A 21,985-nucleotide genomic window follows, 5' to 3' on the forward strand; every position below is an offset into this window, starting at 1 on the left:
AAAAATTTTCATCTAATTCTATTCCATTAACGTTATATTTACTAACTCTTTCTACATCACGTTCTTCAGGCAATAATGATAATTTTACTAAATAATGAAAACAATTTTGATCGTTCTTTTTTTATGTTCACTACAGCTCTTTTATCTTCAATTATTTTCGGTACAACAATATAACAAGAAACTAAATTTGGATTGTGTCTATTAACATTTAACTATCAATTATCTGTATAAAGTAAAAACTAACCAGATTGTTTCCTTTGCATACCTGTCATTTCAATTAATAGTTTATTTGTTGATTTTTGATAATAATCCTCTAAATCGGTTGTTCTTAATAAAAACTTTATTAGATGTTTTAAAATTAAAGTCTCATGATTCTTCTTGTATTTTAAAATTAACACAAAATTTCATGTTAACTTTGTTCTTCTTTGAACTAAAATATTCTTTAATTTGGTGATTATTTTTGCTTTCACTTGATTAAAATTTCTTATGTCCCCAAAATTTTAGCAATATTATTAATTCCATAAGTTATTATTGTTGGTGCAAAAGCAGAAGCTTTTCTAAAAATGCATTTGTTGATCTGAAAAAATCTTCATCAATTTAGAAAATTGGAATGTGGTAAATTTTTCTGATTACTTTTTGTTCAATTTTTTGATATTTACCTACTAGAAGTTTTTGAAAATAATTCTTATTAGCATTATACTTAATTTTATTCTCAGATCTATTTGCTAAGATCGGTTAATGGTTGTTTATTATGAAGAGAATAATTTTTTTAATTTTTCGTTTTACTGACTTTTTGAAGGTCTTTTAAAGATTATTTACTGAAATCGTTATCATTATTAATTTTAACTTCAGTTCCTTTAAAAAGTTCACTGAATGGCCATTTTCTAAATTTAGAATAATTTCTTATTTTTTCGCTCAACAGATTTGATAAAGAGATTTTGCAGATTTTTACTCAATTCATTACAGTTTTCACCGTTATTAATATTGCCGACAGGATCTGCAACAAGATCAGTTAACTGGCTTTTCTAAGTTTATAATAAGTCCGCATTTTTTCTGCTTTAGCAATTGATCGAAGTTATTCTAATGTTTTATGTTTTACTTCTTTCTTATTTCTTTCTTTATTCATTTCTTTCCTATTAAATTGTTCAATAAATTGAAACAGATCATCTATAGTTACATTTGAATAACATTTTCTTTACAATAATTTTCTAAATCTTTTAAACTCAATCTGCACATACCTTTGCAGTAATTTTCTAAGTTGTTAAAGAACTCAGCTTTGCCCATCATTTTTTTATTGCATTTATAGAGAAGGAAATTTTATTTTTTTATTAAAATGTTTACTGTTAGAAGTACCTTTTGAAATTTTAGGTTTGGAGGTTCTCATTTATAAAGATCAAAATTTATGAGATTTGAAATTGTTTAAGTGATAATTTGGTTTTTTCAATACAGACAAATAATATTTTTGGGTCTTATTTATAAACAATAAAATTTGTTAGATTTGAAAATTTTTAAATGAGAAAGTGAGAATTTTTTCTCAAATGGGCATATGCAGTTTTTTAGTTCTTATTTATAAAGTACAAAAAATATTAGATTTGAAAATTTATAAATGAGAATTTGCTTTTTGGAATAGGAAACTGAGATTTTTAAAATTCTATATTTTTAATGCAAATTAATATTTCCTTTACAATAACTTTCCAAGTTTTTTAATTATCTCATTTTTTCTCAATTTCTCTTTTCATTGTGTTAATGTAAGTTTTAATTTTTGGATATAGTGAAATGAGATTTTTTTGGTTGGGGGAAAAGTGAAATTTGGTTCTTGATCGTCATCCTGGAAATTTGACTCAAAAATGCTATTTGCACCAGAACTCTCATAGACATAGTAGTCAGATTTCATATAAACTACATTCTAGTAAATAAAGTCTGCACATTCCAGTAAGACTAAAAGTGCAATAGACACAAAATGTTAATACAAAGGACTGAATGCCAAATAATTAAATACTGTTTAAAAAAATATATCTTAATCACAATAAAACATTAACAGTAGACCAGTAACATTACAGTAGACCAGCACGTAATGTATGATAGTTAAAGTCTGCTACAAAACATTTAGAAATTACAGTAGGAGGCAAAGTGCAAGTCACACAAAATTTCTACAGCTTCCACTACTCAAATGATAATATTAAAATACAATGAAACTATTTTTAGATTTCTCATTTTTGATTAAAAACACTGGTGGCACACATCTTAGGTATGGTAACTTGTTTGCAGATTAAAAGTGTGTGCCAGATTGGGACTCGTATCTGTGATCTTTGCCTTTCATGGGCGAGAACTCTACCGGAGACGAGGTACTGGCATAAGTAAGGCTTTACAGACAGTTTTGAGTCATGCTTCGACATCTCAGTTTGTAGAGTACTTGACCCAAAAGGCAATGGTCATAGATTGGGGTTCAGATTAGGCACACTGTTTTAATCTGTCAGGAAGTTTCAAATCGGCGCATAGTTCTCTACAGAGTGAAAATTCATTCTGCCGCTGCGATAATTTTCTTACATGCATGTGAGTGGTTGTTTCGATTTAAAAGACGATGCTGTTTGACATGATTAGATGATGGATGTTGTGCTTGTGCAATTGGGTAAGGTCCTGGAAAAAGCAGAGGGGAATGTTGAACATTTCACGAACGCAAAAGAGACTGGGACAGTTAAAAGCGTTAGGACGTGCACGAGGAATGCTAGTGCTTAGAAGAAAAGAGGTAACAATAGGATTTTACTCAAGAAGTTTTACAAAAATCTACAGAAAAATAGGAGGAATATGAGAAGACGACAGATGTAGGCGAGGAAGACAGATGGCTGTGCACGGTGATTAAGGTGTTTGAGGGCATACATAGTGTAGGAGAAGTTTGATGGTGTGAAGATAAACGTAATGTTGATAAAGACAATGACCACGTAGCCCATTTATATACTGTGCTCTCAAAATCTCGACTCGAGGTGAGACCAGGGTGGAAGCAGTTCAATCACTTACACTTTTTTGCACTGGTCGGTGTCCAGTACAAATCCAGCAAACAGTGGACGGCTTCGTCAATGTACAGAAGCAATAATATGTATGTTGCAGGCTGGCCAAAGAATTCGCTTCTGACGAAGACCTGGACCGCGCGCGGTGCGTGCAGAGCTTCCGGGAGCTAGTGGCGCGGCTGCCCAAGTCGCACTACCTCACACTGGCGGCCCTCATGCTGCACCTCAAGAGGGTGGCCGACGAGGCGGACGTCAACAACATGCCCGCCAGCAACCTGGGCATCGTGTTCGGCCCCACGTTGCTGCGCCCAGACGAAAGCATGCCATCCATGAACTCTCTGGTCGATACTGTGAGTACACTTACTGCTGTATGAGAAAGACTCGATTAAATTAACCTGTCCACCGTACTCCCACATTAGACTTTTCCTTCACTCTAGAGATCGGAAGTAGGATATACAATCGTGAGCAACTGAACTGAATTGGTAGTAGAGCGTAGTATCTACACTACTGGCCATTAAAATTGCTACACCACGAAGATGACGTGTTACAGACGCAAAATTTAACCGACAGGAAGAAGATGCTCTGATATGCAAATGACTAGCTTTTCAGACCATTCAAACAAGGTTGGCGCCGGTGGCGACACCTACAACGTGCTGAAATGAGGAAAGTTTACAACCGATTTCTCATACACAAACAGCAGTTGAACGGCGTGGCCTGGTGAAACGTCGTAGTGATGCCTCGTGTAAGGAGTAGAAATGCGTACCATCACGTTTCCGACTTTGATAAAGGTCGTATTGTAGCCTATCGCGATAGCGGTTTATCGTATCGCGACATTGCTGCTCGCGTTGGTCGAGATCCAATCAGAATATGGAATCGGTGGGTTCAGGAGGGTAATACGGAACGCCGTGCCGGATCCCAGCGGCCTCGTATCACTAGCAGTCGAGATGACAGGCCTCTTCTCCGCATGGCTGTAACGGATCGTGCAGCCACTTCTCGATCCCTGAGTCAACAAATGGGGACGTTTCCAAGGCAACAACCATCTGCACGAACAGTTCGACGACATTTGCAGCAGCATGGACTATCAGCTCGCAGACCATGTCTGCGGTTACCCTTGACGCTGCATCACAGACAGGAGCGCCTGCAATGGTGTACTCAACGACGAACGTGGAAGCACGAATAGCATTTCATTTTTTCGAATGAATCCAGGATCTGTTTACAGCATGGTGATGGTCCCATCCATGTTTGGCGACATCGCGGTGAACGCACATTGGTATCGTGTATTTGTCATCGCCATACTGACGTATCGCCTGGCGTGATGGTAAGGAGTGCCATTGGTTACACGTCTCGGTCATTTCTTGTTCGCATTGATGGCACTTTGAATAGTGGACGTTACATTTCAGACGTGTTACGACCCGTGGCTCTACCCTTCATTCGATCCCTGCGAAACCCTACATTTCAGCAGGATAATGCACGACCACATGTTGCAGGTTCTGGACGGGCCTATCTGAATACAGAAAGTGTTCGCCTGCTGCCCTGGCCAGCACATTCTCCAGGTCTCTCACCAATTGAAAACGTCTGGTCAATGGTGGCCGAGCAACTGGCTCGTCACAATACGCCAGTCACTACTCTTGATGAACTAAGGTATCGTGTTGAAGCTGCATGGGCAGCTGTACCTGTACACGCCATCCAAGCTCTGTTTGGTCCAATGCCCAGGCGTATCAAGGCCGTTATTTTGGCCAGAGATGGTTGTTCTGGGTACTGATTTCTCAGTATCTATCGACCCAAATTGCGTGAAAATGTAATCACATGTCACCTCTAGTATAACATATTTGTCCAATGAATACCCGTTTATCATCTGCATTTCTTCTTGGTGTAGCAATTTTAATGCCCAGTAGTGTACCTATCATCCTGATTATGTGGGCGACACGTCGTAACATCGACTCCAGAAGGCTGCGAAACTGTTGAGGAGCCATCCTCAATCATGACCGTTCAGCTGCCGCCCACAACATAATGAAATTGGGCGTTGCTGACTCGAAGAAGCACACGTCTCGCTCGATGGCGTCCCAGATTTACACAATAGGACTGAGATCAAGTACGCTAATGGGACGGGTTGCACAAAAGTGCCCACATGTGTGTGAAGTGTTGCTCAAATCATTCTAACTCAGTTCAGGAGTATCGAAATGATACACTGTTCAGTTGAAGGAGCAGGTCACTCGTGGATTGCTGTATACAGGGTGTTACATAAAGGTACGGCCAAACTTTCAGGAAACATTCCTCACACACAAATAAAGAAAAGATGTTATGTGGACATGTGCCCGGAAAGGCCTAATTTCAATGTTAGAGCTCATTTTAGTTTCGTCAGTATGTAGTGTACTTCCTCGATTCACCGCCAGTTGGCCCAATTGAAGGAAAGTAATGTTGACTTCGGTGCTTCTGTTGACATGCGACTCATTGCTCTACAGTACTATCATCATGCACATCAGTACGTAGCATCAACAGGTTAGTGTTCATCATAAACGTGGTTTTGCAGTCAGTGCAATGTTTACAAATGCGGAGTAGGCAGATGCCCATTTGATGCATGGATTAGCACGGGGCAATAGCCGTGGCGGGGTACGTTTGTATCGAGACAGATTTCCAGAACGAAGGTGTCCCGACAGGAAGACGTTCGAAGCAATTGATCGCCGTCTTAGGGAGCACGGAACATTCCAGCCTATGACTCGCGACTGGGGAAGACCTAGAACGACGAGGACACCTGCAATGGACGAGTCAATTCTTCGTGCAGTTAACGATAACCCTAATGTCAGCGTCAGAGAAGTTGCTGCTGTACAAGGTAACGTTGACCACGTCACTGTATGGAGAGTGCTACGGGAGAACCAGTTGTTTCTGTACCATGTACAGCGTGTGCAGGTACTATCAGCAGCTGATTGGCCTCCACGGGTGCACTTCTGCGAATGGTTCATCCAACAATGTGTCAATCCTCATTTCAGTGCAAATCTTCTCTTTACGGATGAGGCTTCATTGCAACGTGATCAGATTGTAAATTTTCACAGTCAGCATGTGTGGGCTGACGAGAATCCGCACGCAGTTGTGCAGTCACGTCATCAACACTATTTTCTGTTAACGTTTGGGCAGGCATTGTTGGTGATGTTTTGATTGGGCCCCATGTTCTTCCACCTACGCTCAATGGAGCACGTTATCATGATTTCATACGGGATACTCTACCTGTGCTCCTAGAACTTGTGCCTTTACAAGTACGACACAACATGTGGTTCATGCACGATGGAGCTCCTGCACATTTCACTCGAAGTGTTCGTACGCTTCTCAACAACAGATTCGGTGACCGATGGATTGGTAGAGGCGGATCAATTCCATGGCCTCCACGCTCTCCTGACCTCAACCCTCTTGACTTTCATTTATGGGGCATTTGAAAGCTCTTGTCTACGCAACCCCGGTACCAAATGTAGAGACTCTTCGTGCTCGTATTGTGGACGGCTGTGATACAATACGCCATTCTCCAGGGCTGCACCAGCGCATCAGGAATTCCATGCGATGGAGGGTGGATGCATGTATCCTCGCTAACGGAGGACATTTTGATCATTTCCTGTAACAGAGTGTTTGAAGTCACGCTGGTACGTTCTGTTGCTGTGTGTTTCCATTCCATGATTAATGTGATTTGAAGAGAAGTAATAAAATGAGCTCTAACATGGAAAGTAAGCGTTTCCGGACACATGTCCACATAACGTATTTTCTTTCTATGTGTGTGAGGAATGTTTCCTGAAAGTTTGGCCGTACCTTTTTGTAACACCCTGTATGAACAATGGGACTCAGATCTTCAGGTAGTAATGTGAGGCGATGGTAGATGTAGCCCCTTTCCACACATGTAAACCGATCGCATGAGAATAACTCCACCACGTGCCTCCACTGTGGCTTGTTACCAAGTGTGACACATCGTCTGATACTATTTTGGACGTATCCATTCTCTGCCACTGGTGTGTGTGTGTGTGTGTGTGTGTGTGTGTGTGTGTGTGTGTGTGTGTGTGCGTTCGTGTACTAACGTGTACCTAGACTCATCAATCCTGGTATTGTTTCTGCAGCCATGTTAATATATGTGCTCTTTTACGCGCACTTAACCAGTGGTATTATCGTACTCCAAAACATCCGAACGATCTTAACTGTTATGATAATGCCTGTCTCTGGAACATATGTGTAATTTCGTGTGATTTAAAATGCGTTCGCCTGATTTGCACGCAGCCCACATAACGTAGTTTTCCTGCAGTTCTTCTGATCTTCTTACGGAATAGTCGTTTTATTCCACAAAATGCTTACCACAAGAGATCACTGGAGGTCACTGCTCTTTATAGCAATCAGTCTATATGAAAATTAATACCATCTTACTACAAATATTGTTGCTAGAGTTGAGACAGTCCGTAGCGTTTGTAAACTAAACTTTATTACAAATCAGTGACTGTTTCAAATGTACCACCAACCTCATTCGTATCTACTACAAAAATAACACCAGTAACTCACTCACATAAATCAATCAGTAATTCTCAGTTAAAACTAAATATTTTTATGAAAAAAATAAAGAATACTTAGACTGCTATAGTTCTGTGAAAATTCCAAATAGCCGGCCGCTGTGGACGAGCTGTTCTAGGCGCTTCAGTCCGGAATTGCGCTGCTGCTACGGTCGCAGGTTCGAATCCTGCCTCGGGCATGGATGTGTGTGATATCCTTAGGTTAGTTCGGTGTAAGACAAGTAGTTCTAAGTCTAGGGGACTAGTCCCATAGCACTTAGAACCATTTGAACCAATTCAAAATATTTTTGCTCTCTTAAGTCTTTCCGACCACCTATTAACCAGAGGCGAGGTACTGGCAGAAGTAAAGCTGTGAGGACGGGGCGTGAGTCGTGCTTGGGTAGCTCAGTTGGTAGAGCACTTGCCCGCGAAAGGCAAAGGCCCCGAGTTAGAGTCTTGGTCCGGCACACAGTTTTAATCTGCTAGGAAGTTTCACCTATTAACCGATGTTTACTTGGAGACAGTTTTTTGATAAACTGGTTAAAAAACTAATCAGTGAAAAAAAACATGATTAACACTAGCAAGCGCCGTATAGAATCCTCAACGTGAAAAACCTATCTCTAGTAACGCACTATAATCATGACATGTCGTGATTCTATGTGCAGTTTCAAAGTCCGTTCTTGCCCTTGTTATCTAGCACCAAGTGATACTAAAAGTCTTAAGGTACTCATATGCATATGTTTGAAATTTGTGTGAGAAGACGAACTGTTTTGTTCTGAATCTGGATTCAAACGCAATTGCCAAGAAACCAAAATTTCATGCCTAACCGAGAATCGATCAAGGCACCGATTTTCGTTGCTGACTAGGCATAAAGACATGCGAAACAACAAACTGTTCACCAATATCAGTTAATAAGTCAGAACTTGAAAATAAATGACGAATTTTCTTCTGCCCCAAAATCCTATCAAGCGCCTATTGTCCCTCTTAACTTAACTAACCGCAAAAGATTTTTAATATATTTTCATTCGCAAGTAAAAAGTGTGTCTATAATTGGAATTCAGTGATGTAAATTTTTATGACTGTCGGGGGATCGAGCACATCACATAAACGGATTATTATGTGAGCACAATCAGACGTTTGGTACATTTCCACCAGTTGCGACATGTTTGAATCTGAATTGACGAAACATTTTTCTTTTCCCTCTCCGGGATTTGAACTCGATACATTTCGCCCTACGAACAGTTTTTTTTTTTTCACCAGTAGCTGTATGTGCGCATATTTGACCAGAAATAACGTGCGAAACATTTTGTGCTGAATGGGTGTCCAACCCCACACACATCACCACGAACGCACGGTAATTATCGAATTCTTTTTCTTCGGTAGCTAGGAGTGGCATGTTGCGGTAGAAAGTTATATATTTAGTAGAGAATTCTTTTCGCCAGTAGCTAGGAGTGCCGTTTTGAACTTGAAGTGATGTGACGAAAAGATCACTGTCTAGCTGGGAGTTGAAACCAGCACGTATCGTTATTGTTTACAACACACGAAAAGACTTGAAGATATCTTTTTTTCACAAGTAGTACGGTGTACACATGCTAGGGCTTGAAATAGCATGATAAATATTTTCACGACAGGTCAGGATCGAACCCAGGTACGTGCCTTTCATGGACATCTAGCGGCGCTTTCAATCTTGGGGAAAACAACAAAATTATGGAACTGTATCGTCTGGAGAGGCGATCTGAATTGAAATCACAGTCCAGTGAACAGATGTCATCTTTATTGTGGATTCTGAAACACGATGCAACCTGATTTTCTTCACTTGGTGTTACCAGAGGTGGAGTTGTGTTCGTGTCTTTTGAAAACGGTCGCCTCAAGTGAGAATCGAACCTGTACCATGCACATACGAAACTCGTATCAATCAACCAGACCACTGAGGCAGTGTCATGATTATGTTGCAACGGAAGGCACACCGCACTGTACGAGAGTTCTGACTTCCTCAGGGTGGATTCCTGCCTGTTCAATACATTCATATCCTGGCTCTGTTGTAATCTTCTTCGACCACATCGCCCTTCACCAACAGCTTGGTTACTCAGTGCGCACTTCTGACATGACTAATACCTCAGGTAATTCTGTAATTCCATGAGAGTTTGTATTATACTGAAGTCACCACAAAAAGCAGTTCATATGCGGGTTTAATTGCTAATTGAATACGGTTAATTTAAGACTCTAGCATCGAAAAGAGCTTACAATATAGACATGGTGAAGAGAAACCGGCTCTAAATTAACTGGTCAATTATCAGCGAGCACCTACAACGAATACTACGCTAATCGCAGTGGGATGTAAACGCGCTTCTTGCCATCAATATCCCGATTCGAATTCGTTTGGAAGTTTTCAGGGTCTCAACAAATTTCTTAGTCCGCGAATTGCTAATACAGAGTATGAAGTTACCAGCTAATTCAATTATATTATCATTATTTCTATTATTTCCTGCATTCACCCGCTGCTACTGTTGTGCCTGCAGGAAGCATTTAATGCAATTTGGTCATTATTGGATGCAGTTTCTCAATAATGGGTAATTATTTGGTTGTTCCCATATTCAGGAAATACTTTTGACGTTAATATTGGACATCTCCAAAGGCTCGTTGATTACATTCGAACTAAATTTTTTTATGAACTCGTTACTTGGTAACAGAAATCATGTTGAATTACTTCATTTATTTGTGCTTAGCAAAGACGCTCGTAAAAAGCTCAGACTGATGGTATATGATAATTCAAAAGCCTGAAGATGTAAATTACCTATGTTAACCGTCATGGTCATTCTTTACAGATAACTTGTTCGACTTGGGCGAGGATTCAGTTAAAAACTTCACGACCGATTCAGCGACCTTACATTTATTCGCCCACCAAACATTCTACGTCTGTGGAATACCAGTTTCAGTGAACTGATTTACCGATGATTGTGGTACGCAATGCTCCTTGTCGCCGTAAAATACCCAGTTGCCTTATTCTGCTACATAACTGCACTGTGGTAGTAATTTCGAGGGCAAGAAATGCTTACGACTGCAGCATTTAACAGTGCCGTGGATTCCACTTCCCTCTGTACACTAAAACTCCACTCATAGACCAACTGGTACCACCGATCGGCATGTCATCCTCTACCAGTGGCGTCGTTGGATACGGTATGGAGTATGGGATCAGCCCACCACGCACGAGCCTGAGTGCCCCCTCTTCCCGTCCTCCCATCAGGATAACATCTCTGGCATACCTGGATTCGAACCATTGTCCTCCACATAGCAGCCAGCCACGCTGACCACTCAGCTATGGAGGCGGAGTAGTGCTGCGTAGTACGGCTGGTCCCGGTGGAGGTTCGAGTCCTCCCTCGGGCATGGGTGCGTGTGTTTGTCCTTAGGATAATTTACGTTAAGTAGTGTGTAAGCTTAGGAAATGACCTTAGCAGTTAAGTCCCATAAGATTTCACATACATGTGAACTTTTTTTTTCTGCGTATACCTGACCTATACTGACCCAGCATCCGTTCAGGCCCCAGGTACTGCAAAATATACACTGACACCAGCCCTGTGTTCGTACTCGAGATGTTTTATTTTGTTTCGTCTTTCCTTCTGGGGGTTTTTTGTCAGCCAGCATATTCCCTTTAAACCAGCGAAATGAGGTAAAACGCATCTGCTAACCGATTCACAAATCGCTGTTTGGTACTGTTAAGGAAATTTCTTTTAACGTTCATCGTAGGGGAACTAATTTAATTTTCTCTACAAAAGTCTTAAGCGACGAAGTTAACAAATTTCCCAAATAAGAAAAGCTCATTGGCCAGATAGGAAGAGGTTTAAAAACATCCCGCTCCTTCTGAGCCACTTTGGTCTTTTCGTCAGACAGCAATGCATAAATATTTTGTCCAAGAGATATGTTGTGTTTCTGCTGCTGTGGAAATCATTAGTTGAAATCGTATTTAACACCTAAGGATGCGGAACTGCTAAAAATCTCAAAACTATTATCAACCAAAGATTAAGTTTATGGTCAAACTGGCCTTATTTGTACTAGAGAATTGAGTGGAGTCTGTTTGTCATTGTCTTCCACCAGCGTCCATTGGAAGCCATATACATTTACAGGATGTTTCCATAAGAGTGTGCAAAAATTTGACAGGACAGTGGAGACTGAACATTTTGACGTATGAAACATGGGGTCTGAGAAGCCAGCTTGAGGAGATTACAGGACGAAAATCATGTTACTGTGTACTTTTTTATTTCCATTATTTACACTACTGGACATTAAAATTGCTACACCGAGAAGAAACGCAGAGGATAAACGGGTATTCATTCGACAAATATATTATACTAGAACTGACATGTGATTACATTTTCACGCAATTTGGGTGGTTAGATCCTGAGAAATAAGGTCCCAGAACAACCACCTCTGGCCGCAATAACGGCCTTGATACGCTTGGGCCTTGAGTCAAACAGAGCTAGGATGGCGTGTACAGGTACAGCTGCCCATGCAGCTTCAATACGATACCACAATTCATCTAGAGTAGTGACTGGCGTATTGTGACGAGCCAGTTGCTCGGCCACCATTGACCAGACGTTTTCAATTGGTGAGAGATCTGGAGAACGTGGTGGCCAGGGCAGCAGTCGAACTTTTTTTGTATCCCGAAAGGCCCGTACAGCACCTGCAACTTGCGGTCATGCATTATCTTGCTGAAATGTAGAGTTTCGCAGGGATCGAATGAAGGGTAGAGCCACGGGTCTTAACACATCTGAAACATAACGTCCACTGTTCAAAGTGCCATCAATGCGAACAAGAGGTGACCGAGACGTGTAACCAATGGCACCCCATACCTTCACATGGGTGATACGCCAGTATGGCGATGACGAATACGCGCTTCCAATGTGCGTTCACCACGATGTCGCCAAACACAGATGCGGCCATCATGATGCTGTAAACAGAACCTGGATTCATCCGAAAAAATGACGTTTTTCCATTCGTGCAACCAGGTTCGTCGTTCATTACACCATCGCAGGTGCTTCTATCTGTGTTGCAGCGTCAAGGGTAACCGTAGCCCTGGTCTCCGAGCTGATAGTCCATGCTCCTGCAAACGTCGTCGAACTGTTCGTGCAGATGGTTGTTGTCTTGCGAACGTCCCCATCTGTTGACTCAGGTATCTAGACGTGGCTGCACGATCCGTTACAGCCATGCGGAGAAATTGCCTGCATCTCGACTGCTAGTGATACGAGGCCGTTGGGATCCAGCACGGCGTTCGGTATTACTCTCCTGAACCCACCGATTCCATATTCTAACAACAGTCATTGGATCTCGACCAACGCGAGCAGCAATGTCGCGATACGATAAACCGCTATCGCGATAGGCTACAATCCTACCTTTATCAAAGTCGGAAACGTGATGGTACGCATTTCTCCTCCTTACACGAGGCATCACAACAACGTTTCACCAGGCAACGCCGGTCAGCTGCTGTTTGTGTATGAGAAATCGGTTGTAAACTTTCCTCATGTCAGCACGTTGCAGGTGTCGCCACCGGCGCCAACATTGTGTGAATGCTCTGAAAAGCTAATCATTTGCATATCACATCATCTTCTTCCTGTCGGTTAAATTTCGCGTCTGTAGCACGTCATCTTCGTGGTGTAACAATTGTAATGGCCAGTGGTGTAGTTACAGTTAACTTCAAATAGTATCACTGACACAACGAACGTACTACATCTACGTCTACATCTTCAAGGTTGCTCAGCAATTAACATTTAAGTGCCTGGCAGAGGGTTCATCGAACCATTTTGAAACTACTTCTCTACCATTCCGCTCTCGAATGGCGCGTGGGAAAAAGGAACACCTAAATCTTTCCGTTCGAGCTCTGATTTCTCTTATTTTATTATGATGATCATTTCTCCCTACGTAGGTGGGTGTCAACAAAATATTTACGCATTCGGAAGAGAAAGTTGGTGATTGAAATTTCGTAAATAGATCTCGCTGCAAAGAAAACCGCCTTTGTTTCAATGACTGCCACCCCAACTCGCGTATCCCATCAGTGACACTGTCACCCCTTTTGCGCGATAACACGAAACGAGCTGCCCTTCTTTGCACTTTCTCGATGTCCTCCGTCAATCCTACCTGGTAAGGATCCCATACCGCGCAGCAATATTCCAGCGGAGAACGGACAAGTGTAATGTAGGCTGTCTTTTTAGTGGGTTTGTCGCATCTTCTAAGTGTTCTGCCAACAAAGCGCAGTCTTTGTTTCGCCTTCCCCAGAATATTATGTATATGGTCTTTCCAGTTTAAGTTGCTCGTAATTGTAATTCCTAGGTATTTAGTCGAATTGATAGTCCTTAGATTTGTGTGATTTATCGTCTACCCAAAATTTATCGGATTTCTTTTAGTACCCATGTGGATGACCTCGCACTTTCCTTTGTTTAGTGTTAATTGCCACTTTTCGCACAATACAGAAATTCTCTCTAGATCTTTTCTAATTGGAATTGATCGTCTGATGATTTTACTATACGGTAAATCACAGCAACATTTGCAATCAATCTAAGGGGGCTGCTCAGATTATCACCTAGATCATTTATATAAATCAGGAACAGCAGAGGGCCTATAACACTACCTTACGGAACGCCAGATATCACTTCTGTGCTACTCGATGATTAACCGACTGTCACTACGAACTATTTGTACTGTATATTACAAAATGTGCTGTAACTGATGGCCATCAATCTCATTACAAGCAGGATATTGGCGAACATGATTCTGACGCACCCTGATAAATATCCCTGGTGTGTTCCGAATAACATCAGAGGTAGCTACAATTCTGGCAACTAATTCCATCTCCGTATTCACTAGGGTCTCATACACAAGTGACTTTACATATACCCATAGGAAATAATGAGGGGGATTCAGGTCAGGTGACCTCGCAGGCCACTGAATAGGAACTCCCCTTCAAATCCAGCGACCACTGAGATGGTTGCGGATATCCTCACTGAAGTGAGGCGGTGCACAATGTTGTAAACACATCCTCTCATGAACAGCCAAGGGTGGCCACTCAGACGGATAGGTAGAAGATACAGTATAATGACATTGTCCTCTTTGTTTCCTTGCGGGAAATAAAGACTGTATACGTGAATAAACAACACAGTACGTGTATACTTGTAAGCGTGTTAGTCGTACATCAGCTGTAAAACGGTAATGCTAGCCAAAGCGGTAGACAAGTTTATTTTCATATCTCCTTAAGCTGGCTTCTCCGACCCGAGGGTCACTTCCTCAAATTGTTCAGTGGAGCATCCCCTATATCCTCTCGAATTTTTGCACGCTAGTACGAAAAATCCCTGTATGTATACAATACTATGAATAGTCCGAACGCCATATTTGATGTTGTTCTCATAAACAAATAATTCATTGTTTACAACCAATTAAAGTTTTTGTAAGTAATATAACCCGATACCCACAGATTGCAATTTTATCACTTTAACTCCAACGCAATCTTCGCGCTGCTATTACCAAATTGTATGTTGTGATGCAACACCTTTGCTTCAAAACACTCTATACCCGGAGCAGCATGGACTGAAATTGTACTTTTAATCTCTGAAAACGCCGTTGTTATTACTACATACGATGTATCGAGACAAAATACGTACCGCCGACATTCGAAACAATACTCACGAGTAAACTATTTATGAAATCTTTCTGCTCATCCTGAACTTGATTAAACAGTTGTAAGCTGTCTTCTAAAATAATTCCTTCATAATATTGATCGCATAATGGTTTAAACTCTAGATATTTAACATGTGTGGTATAATCCACACATGAGTTTAATGGAATGATCAATTTGGCCCAAATATCCATAAACTGAGCCCAGTTATCTGTTATAAATAAGAGAAAACGGGTTTCATTAGCGATATTGCACTAACAATCTCAGTGAAACAATTATTTAAATCTCTTTTCATATTTTTCAAAGTATGTCGTTGGAAATGAATTTGACTTTCGTGGTAGTGTTCGCTACCTTGTAAGACACTTCGTTTCCTGCTGTCTACATCTACAGCTATATTCTGCAAACCATTGTGAAGTGCATCGCGGATGCTACTTTCAACTATATCAGTTGTTAAGGTTTATCCCGTTTCATTCATGTATGAATTGCGGAAAGAATGATTGCTTAAAGCCCTCTTTGCACGTTGTAACAAGTGTAATCTTGTCTTTGCGTTCTCTGTGGGAGCAATATGTACCGGTTTCTAGTATATTCCTAGATTCGTCACTTAAAGTTGCCTCTAGAAGCTTTCTATTTAGGTTTTCACAGGATATTTTGCGTCTTCAAAGTGTCCCAGAAATGTTGCGACAAATTTAGAGGGGTTCAGAGGATGTCTTGAGGAACAGATCGAGAATAGGAACAATTATTCGAAGACGTCATCTAACGACGCTACAGAGCGTCGACTTTGAAGCTCCGGCGCTTGACACGAGGCCACCCCTTCGGCAGTAAACGTGACTTCATAGGGTGACAGATCATTGGCGGTACGTCTCGCAATGTCGTTTGTTAGTCAGTGACTGCGACTGATTGACACAGTCGCCAGGGAAGAAGATGGAGCTAGCTGCTACGTAGACAGGCCTTGTCTCTTATGAATGTGATGCCTTGTTGGATGACGGTTACGGACACGGGTTTCCATCTGCAGTTTATTTTTCTCCTGTATACCGAAAAAAGGCAGATTTTAGAGGGTTCCAGGAGAAAATTATACAGCGGATAGAAACCATTGTCCGAAACCGTCAGCCACTGAGGCAACAGAGCATCGCATTCATCCGAGACAAGGCATGTCTAGGCAGCAGCTAGCTCCGTCTTCTCCACTTGCGACCGTGGCAATGAGTCGCGATCAAGGAACAACAAGCAACTTTGTAAGACGTTCCGCCTACGGTCAGTCAACGTACAAACTCATGTTTTCTGTGGAAGAGGTGGTCTAGTGGAAGGTGCCGATGCCAATAACTTCGACACTCTGTAGCGTTGTTGGATGATGTTTCCGGACTTCCGTTTCTATCCTCGATTTGTCCTTCAAGACACCGTCTCCATCCCCTCGAAGTGTGTGGCAAGATTTTTTGAGACAACCTGTATATTTAATCGCCTGTCAGCTCAGTTCTTTCAACATCTCCGTCAGATTCTTTCATGATTCTGATTAACCTGAGACCACTCGTGCTGCCCTTCTTTGTTTACATTCAATGTGCACTGTAAGTTACATTTGCGACGGGTCCCATACATTTGAGCAATATTCTACTATGGGTCGTATGAGTGTTTTCTATGAAATCTCCTTTGCCGACTGATTACAATGTTTTTGTATTCTAAGAACGAACCAAGGTTGTCATCTGCTGTACCTACGACTAAGCCTATGTGAACGCTCCAGTTTATATCGTTACAAATTGTTACACCCTAGTATTAGTATGACTTGACCGACTCTCACTGTGAACGATTGATATTGTAGTCAAAGGATACTAGATTTTCTCGTTTTGTAAAGGACAAAAATTTCATATTTTTTAAAATTTCAAGCAAGTGGCCAATTTTTGCTCCAGTTTGAAATGTTATCAAGAACTGGCTAAATATTTGTGCAGCTTTTTTCAGACAGTACTTCATTACAGACAACTGCACCACCTGCCATAAATCTAAGGTTACTATTAACATTATTTGAAAAGTCATTAATGGACAACAAGAACGCCGAGCGGGATTGGCCGAGCGGTCTTAGGTGCTGCAGTCATGGACATGTGGCTGGTCCCGACGGAGGTTCGAGTCCACCCTCTGTTCGTTGGTCCTTAGGATAATATAGGTTAAGTAGTGTGTAAGCTTAGGGACTGATGACCTTAGCAGTTATGTCCCATAAGATTTCACACACATTTGAACTTTTTTTTTGTTTTGACAACAAGAACAGTAAGGGTCCCAACACCATTCCCTGGGGCACTTCGGAGACTATTTCCACATGTTTTGTTGACTCTCCCTCTAAGATACGTTGTCTGATGAGAAGTATCCGGACTCCTTTACTCAATGCGGAACTGCCCACTAGATGTCACGAGAGGCTGATCCGCCAACATAAAAGGAGGCTATAGTTATTTTGTTGTTAGCAGACAAGCAGTAACGGGAAAACGGATCGGACGGAAGAGCTCCTGAACTTCGAACGCGGACCAATCACTGCGTGTCACCTGGGTGACAAATCCGTCAGGGACAGTTTCAATCCTTATAAAGTCCCCATATTGATTGTTGGAGGTTCGATTGTCAGTTGAAAACGCGAAAGAATAACCACACCTAAACCTAGACGAAGCAGACCTCGCGTGCTGACGCACAGGGAATGTCAAATCTTGCGAAGATTGGTTGTAAAAATCGCACGAAATCCGCGCAAGAAATCACTCGTGAATTGCAAAGTGCTAAAAGTGGCCCATCTAGCACAGTGACTGTGCTTAGGGACAGTTAATAAAATGTTCCGGGCTAATACGACGTGGTCGAATGGATTTCACATTTAAATCAAACATTTTCAAGGGGGTTGTAGCTTCTTTGAGTGCCCGATTCACACCATTGATCGCTACTGATTGCAGCAAAATTCCGTTTGCTCGTGCTTCCACGCAGTGGAGTGACGTTACATGTTTTGAATACCCGAGCGCAATTGGCCGCTGTCGACTGTCGCCGTCGGCTGTTGCTATCATCCCATGGAAAAAGACTGGTACACATCTTCTTCAGCACCGGAATCCGGATATCATTCAATTTCACCCTTCCTCCTTCCTATTGAAATTTCTGGGGTGTTTTACAATCTCTAAGGCCTCTCGGTATAACCTTTCGTGGTGTCCGCTTCTGGCTGCCAGTGCTTGAGTCCTATGAAAATCACGGGGTTGGAACTTAAAAAGTGGCAACTATTTATTCACAACCGATACTAAAGAGTCACATGTTTTCACCTGTTACTGTCCTTCAAAGTAGTCACTAGCGTTGTGTAGAACTCGTTGCCAGCGACGTGGAAGGCGTAGTATACCGTTAGCACAGCCTGTTCTCTTGGTGGTGCGAATGGAGCTACTGCCTGTCGAATCTCTGGAACAGTTCTGAAGCGAATGCCACAAAGTGGTTCCCTCATCTTCGGAATCAAATCAAAGTCACAAGGACTTAAGTCCGGGGACTTTGGTGGATAGTACAGTACTTCGCATTCATTTCTGCATTTACGTCAAGTCATGCGGAACCCATCGTGATGCAATTTTTCGCATGGCCAGGCGTTCCTTCAGGATGCGAAGCACAGTCGTATGCGCTAATCCGGTTTCGTGGGCGAGGTCGAGAATCGTATGGCGTCGATCACTGTCCACTAACGCGGCAACAGCATGCACTTCTTCTTAAGAGACGCTAGGACGACCTGCCCGATGCATGTCTGCCACAGTTCGCCGACCTTCATTGAAGGCTTTTACCCAGTGTGCCACTGTTCTGTACGGCAATGCCGATTCGCCGCACGCCTCTTGAAGACCTTGATGACACTGTTGTGCTGTACGACCCCTGGCGCATCCAATCTTGATCCAACTCCGTTGTTCCTGTTTCGAAAACATAGTGACACCGTTACATTGGACAGCTCGCTCACAAGTGACTGTGTTTCCGTCGATTGTGCGCACGCCGGTGACATAGGACGTGCGAGTCCATTTGTCCGGAGGTAAGGTAGGTATGTCAACAACGTGTGCTATCAGCGACAATGGTAGGTTCCATTGCATGGTGTCTCCACAGCAGTGTTGCCACTATTTACGTTTCAACCTACGTATATGTGGAGGTCTCCTGGCTGCAAAGCGTTCCACAACAGCTGATCTGTGAACCTCTCCTCTTCTGCAAGTGCCCTTGTGCTCTACTAGTCGTTTCTTGACCGTTCTTTTTGTAGCACCCACGTACACCTCCCCACAACTACACGGAATCCTATAAATCCCTGCTTTTCGCAGCGGTTGGCGAGCGTCCTTGGTAAATTTTAGGTGGTCTTTTATCTTCCAGGTGTGTCTGTACATTACCGCGATGTTCCGTGTTTCCGAGATTTTTCCTATGCGATCAGTAACGCATAGTCAGTTATATGCAGTATGCGGAAGCATTCGTAAACGAAATCTTGGTGCAGTCGGTAGTGACCCAGGATTTCAATCGGACATTCAAAACAGCTACGATCCTCCTTTGAAATGTCCTCTGCAGATGCGGACGAAACGTTGTGTTTAAATGTGGAATCCATTCGACCAAGGCATAGTAGCCCAGAAAATTTTATTAGCTGTGACATTACCAACCTTGAAAGTTTACATTGTACACTGAAGAGCCAAAAAAACTGGTGCGCCTGCCTAATAGCGTGTAGGGCCCCCGCGAGCACGCAGAAGCGCCGCAACACGACGTGTCATGGACTCGACTAATATCTAGAGGGAACTGACACCATGAATCCAGCAGGGCTGTCCATAAATCCGTAAGAGTACGAGGGTGTGGAGATCTCTCCTGAGCAGAACATTGCAATGCATCCCAGATATGCTCAATAATATTCATGTCCGGGGAGTTTGGTGGCCAGCGAAAGTGTTTAAGCCGCGCGGGATTAGCCGAGCGGTCTGAGGCTGGTGCCGGCGGAGGTTCGAGTCCTCCCTCGGGCATGGGTGTGTGTGTTTGTCCTTAGGATAATTTAGGTTATGTAGTGTGTAAGCTAAGGGACTGATGACCTTAGCAGTTAAGTCCCATAAGATTTGACACAAATTTGTGCATTTGAAGTGTTTAAACTAATAACAGTGTTCCTGGAGCCATTCTGTAGCAATTCTGGACATGTGGGGTGTCGCATTGTCCTCCTGGAACCGCCCATGTCCGTCGGAAAGCACAACGGACATGAATGGCTGCAGGTGATCAGACAGGATGCTTACCTACGTGTCTCCTGTCACAGTCGTATCTAGACGTACTAGGGTTCCCATACCACTCCAACTGCACACGCCCCACAGCATTACAGAGCAGCTTGAACACTCCCCTGCTGACATGCAGGGTCCATGGATTAATGAGGCTGTTCCCATACCCGTACACGTCCATCCGCTTGATACAATTTGAAAGAGACTCGTCCGACCAGGCAACATGTTTCCAGTCATCAGCTGTCCAATGTCGATGTTGATGGGCCCAGGCGAGGCGTTAATCTTTGTGTCTCGCAGTCGTCAAGGGTACACGAGTGGACCTTCAGCTCCGGAAGCATGTGTCAGCGATGTTTCATTGAAAGGTTCGCAAGCTTACACTTTCCGATGGCCCAGCATTGAAATCTGCAGCAATTTGCGGAAGGGCTGCACTTCTGTCACGTTGAGGGATTCTCTTCAGACGTCGTTGGTCCCGTTCTTGCAAGGCTTTTTTCCGTCCGCAGCGATGACGGAGCTCTGATGTTTTGCCAGATTTCTGATATTCACAGTACGCTCGTGAAATGGTCGTACGGGAAAATCCCCGCTTTATCGCTACCGCGGAGAATCTGTGTCCCATCCGCTCATGCCCCGACCATAGCACCACGTTCGAACCCACTTCAATCTCGATATCATGCCATTGTAGCATCAGTAACTTATCTAACAACTCCGCCAGACACTTGTTGTCCTATATAGGCGTTGCCAACCGCAGCGGTGTATTCTTCCTGTTTACACATCTCTGTATTTGAATAAGCATACCTATATCAGTTTCTTTGGCACTTCAGTGTATAATGAGACTGTCGTTGTTGTGGTCTTCAGTCCTGAGACTGGTTTGATGCAGCTCTCCATGCTACTCTATCCTGTGCAAGCTTCTTCATCTCCCAGTACCTACTGCAGACTACATCCTTCTGATTCTGCTTAGTGTATTCATCTCTCGGTCTCTCTCTTCGATTTTTACCCTCCACGCCGCCCTCCAATACTAAATTGGTGATCCCCCGATGTCTCAGAACATGTCCTACCAACCGATCCCTTCTTCTAGTCAACTTGTGCCACAAGCTCCTCTTCTCCCCAATTCTATTCAATACCTCCTCATGAGTTATGTAATCGACCCATCTAATCTTCAGCATTCTTCTGTAGCACCATATTTCGAAAGCCTCTATTCTCTTCTTGTCCAAACTATTTATCGTCCATGTTTCACTTCTATACATGGCTACACTCCATACAAATACTTTCAGAAACGACTTCCTGACACTTAACTCTATACTCGACTTTAACAAATTTCTCTTCTTCAGAAACGCTTTCCTTGCCATTGCCAGTCTACATTTTACATCCTCTCTACTTCAACCATAATCAGTTATTTGGCTCCCCAAATAGCAAAACTCCTTTACTACTTTAAGTGTCTCATTTCATAATCTAATTCCCTCAGCATCACCCGACTGAATTCGACTACATTCCATTATCCTCGTTTTGATTTTGTTGATGTTCATCTTATATCCTCCTTTCAAGACACTGTCCATTCCGTTCAACTGCTCTTCCAAGTCCTTTACTGTCTCTGACAGAATTACAATGTCATCGGCGAAACTCAAAGTT

At 42.6% G+C, this 21,985-nt stretch overlaps 1 protein-coding gene across 1 annotated transcript in view; it reads left to right on the forward strand.

Moving 5' to 3' along the window:
• LOC126249185 (rho GTPase-activating protein 45-like) overlaps window positions 1-21,985 on the forward strand; it is a 607,616-nt gene that overhangs the window by 583,963 nt on the left and 1,668 nt on the right. The window contains exon 14 of the mRNA XM_049950840.1: window positions 3,106-3,355. Within this exon, the coding sequence (XP_049806797.1) occupies window positions 3,106-3,355 (250 nt within the window). The remainder of the gene's footprint in view (window positions 1-3,105; window positions 3,356-21,985) is intronic.

This window comes from Schistocerca nitens, chromosome 3, assembly GCF_023898315.1.
Source record: "Schistocerca nitens isolate TAMUIC-IGC-003100 chromosome 3, iqSchNite1.1, whole genome shotgun sequence".
NCBI lineage: Eukaryota > Metazoa > Arthropoda > Insecta > Orthoptera > Acrididae > Schistocerca > Schistocerca nitens.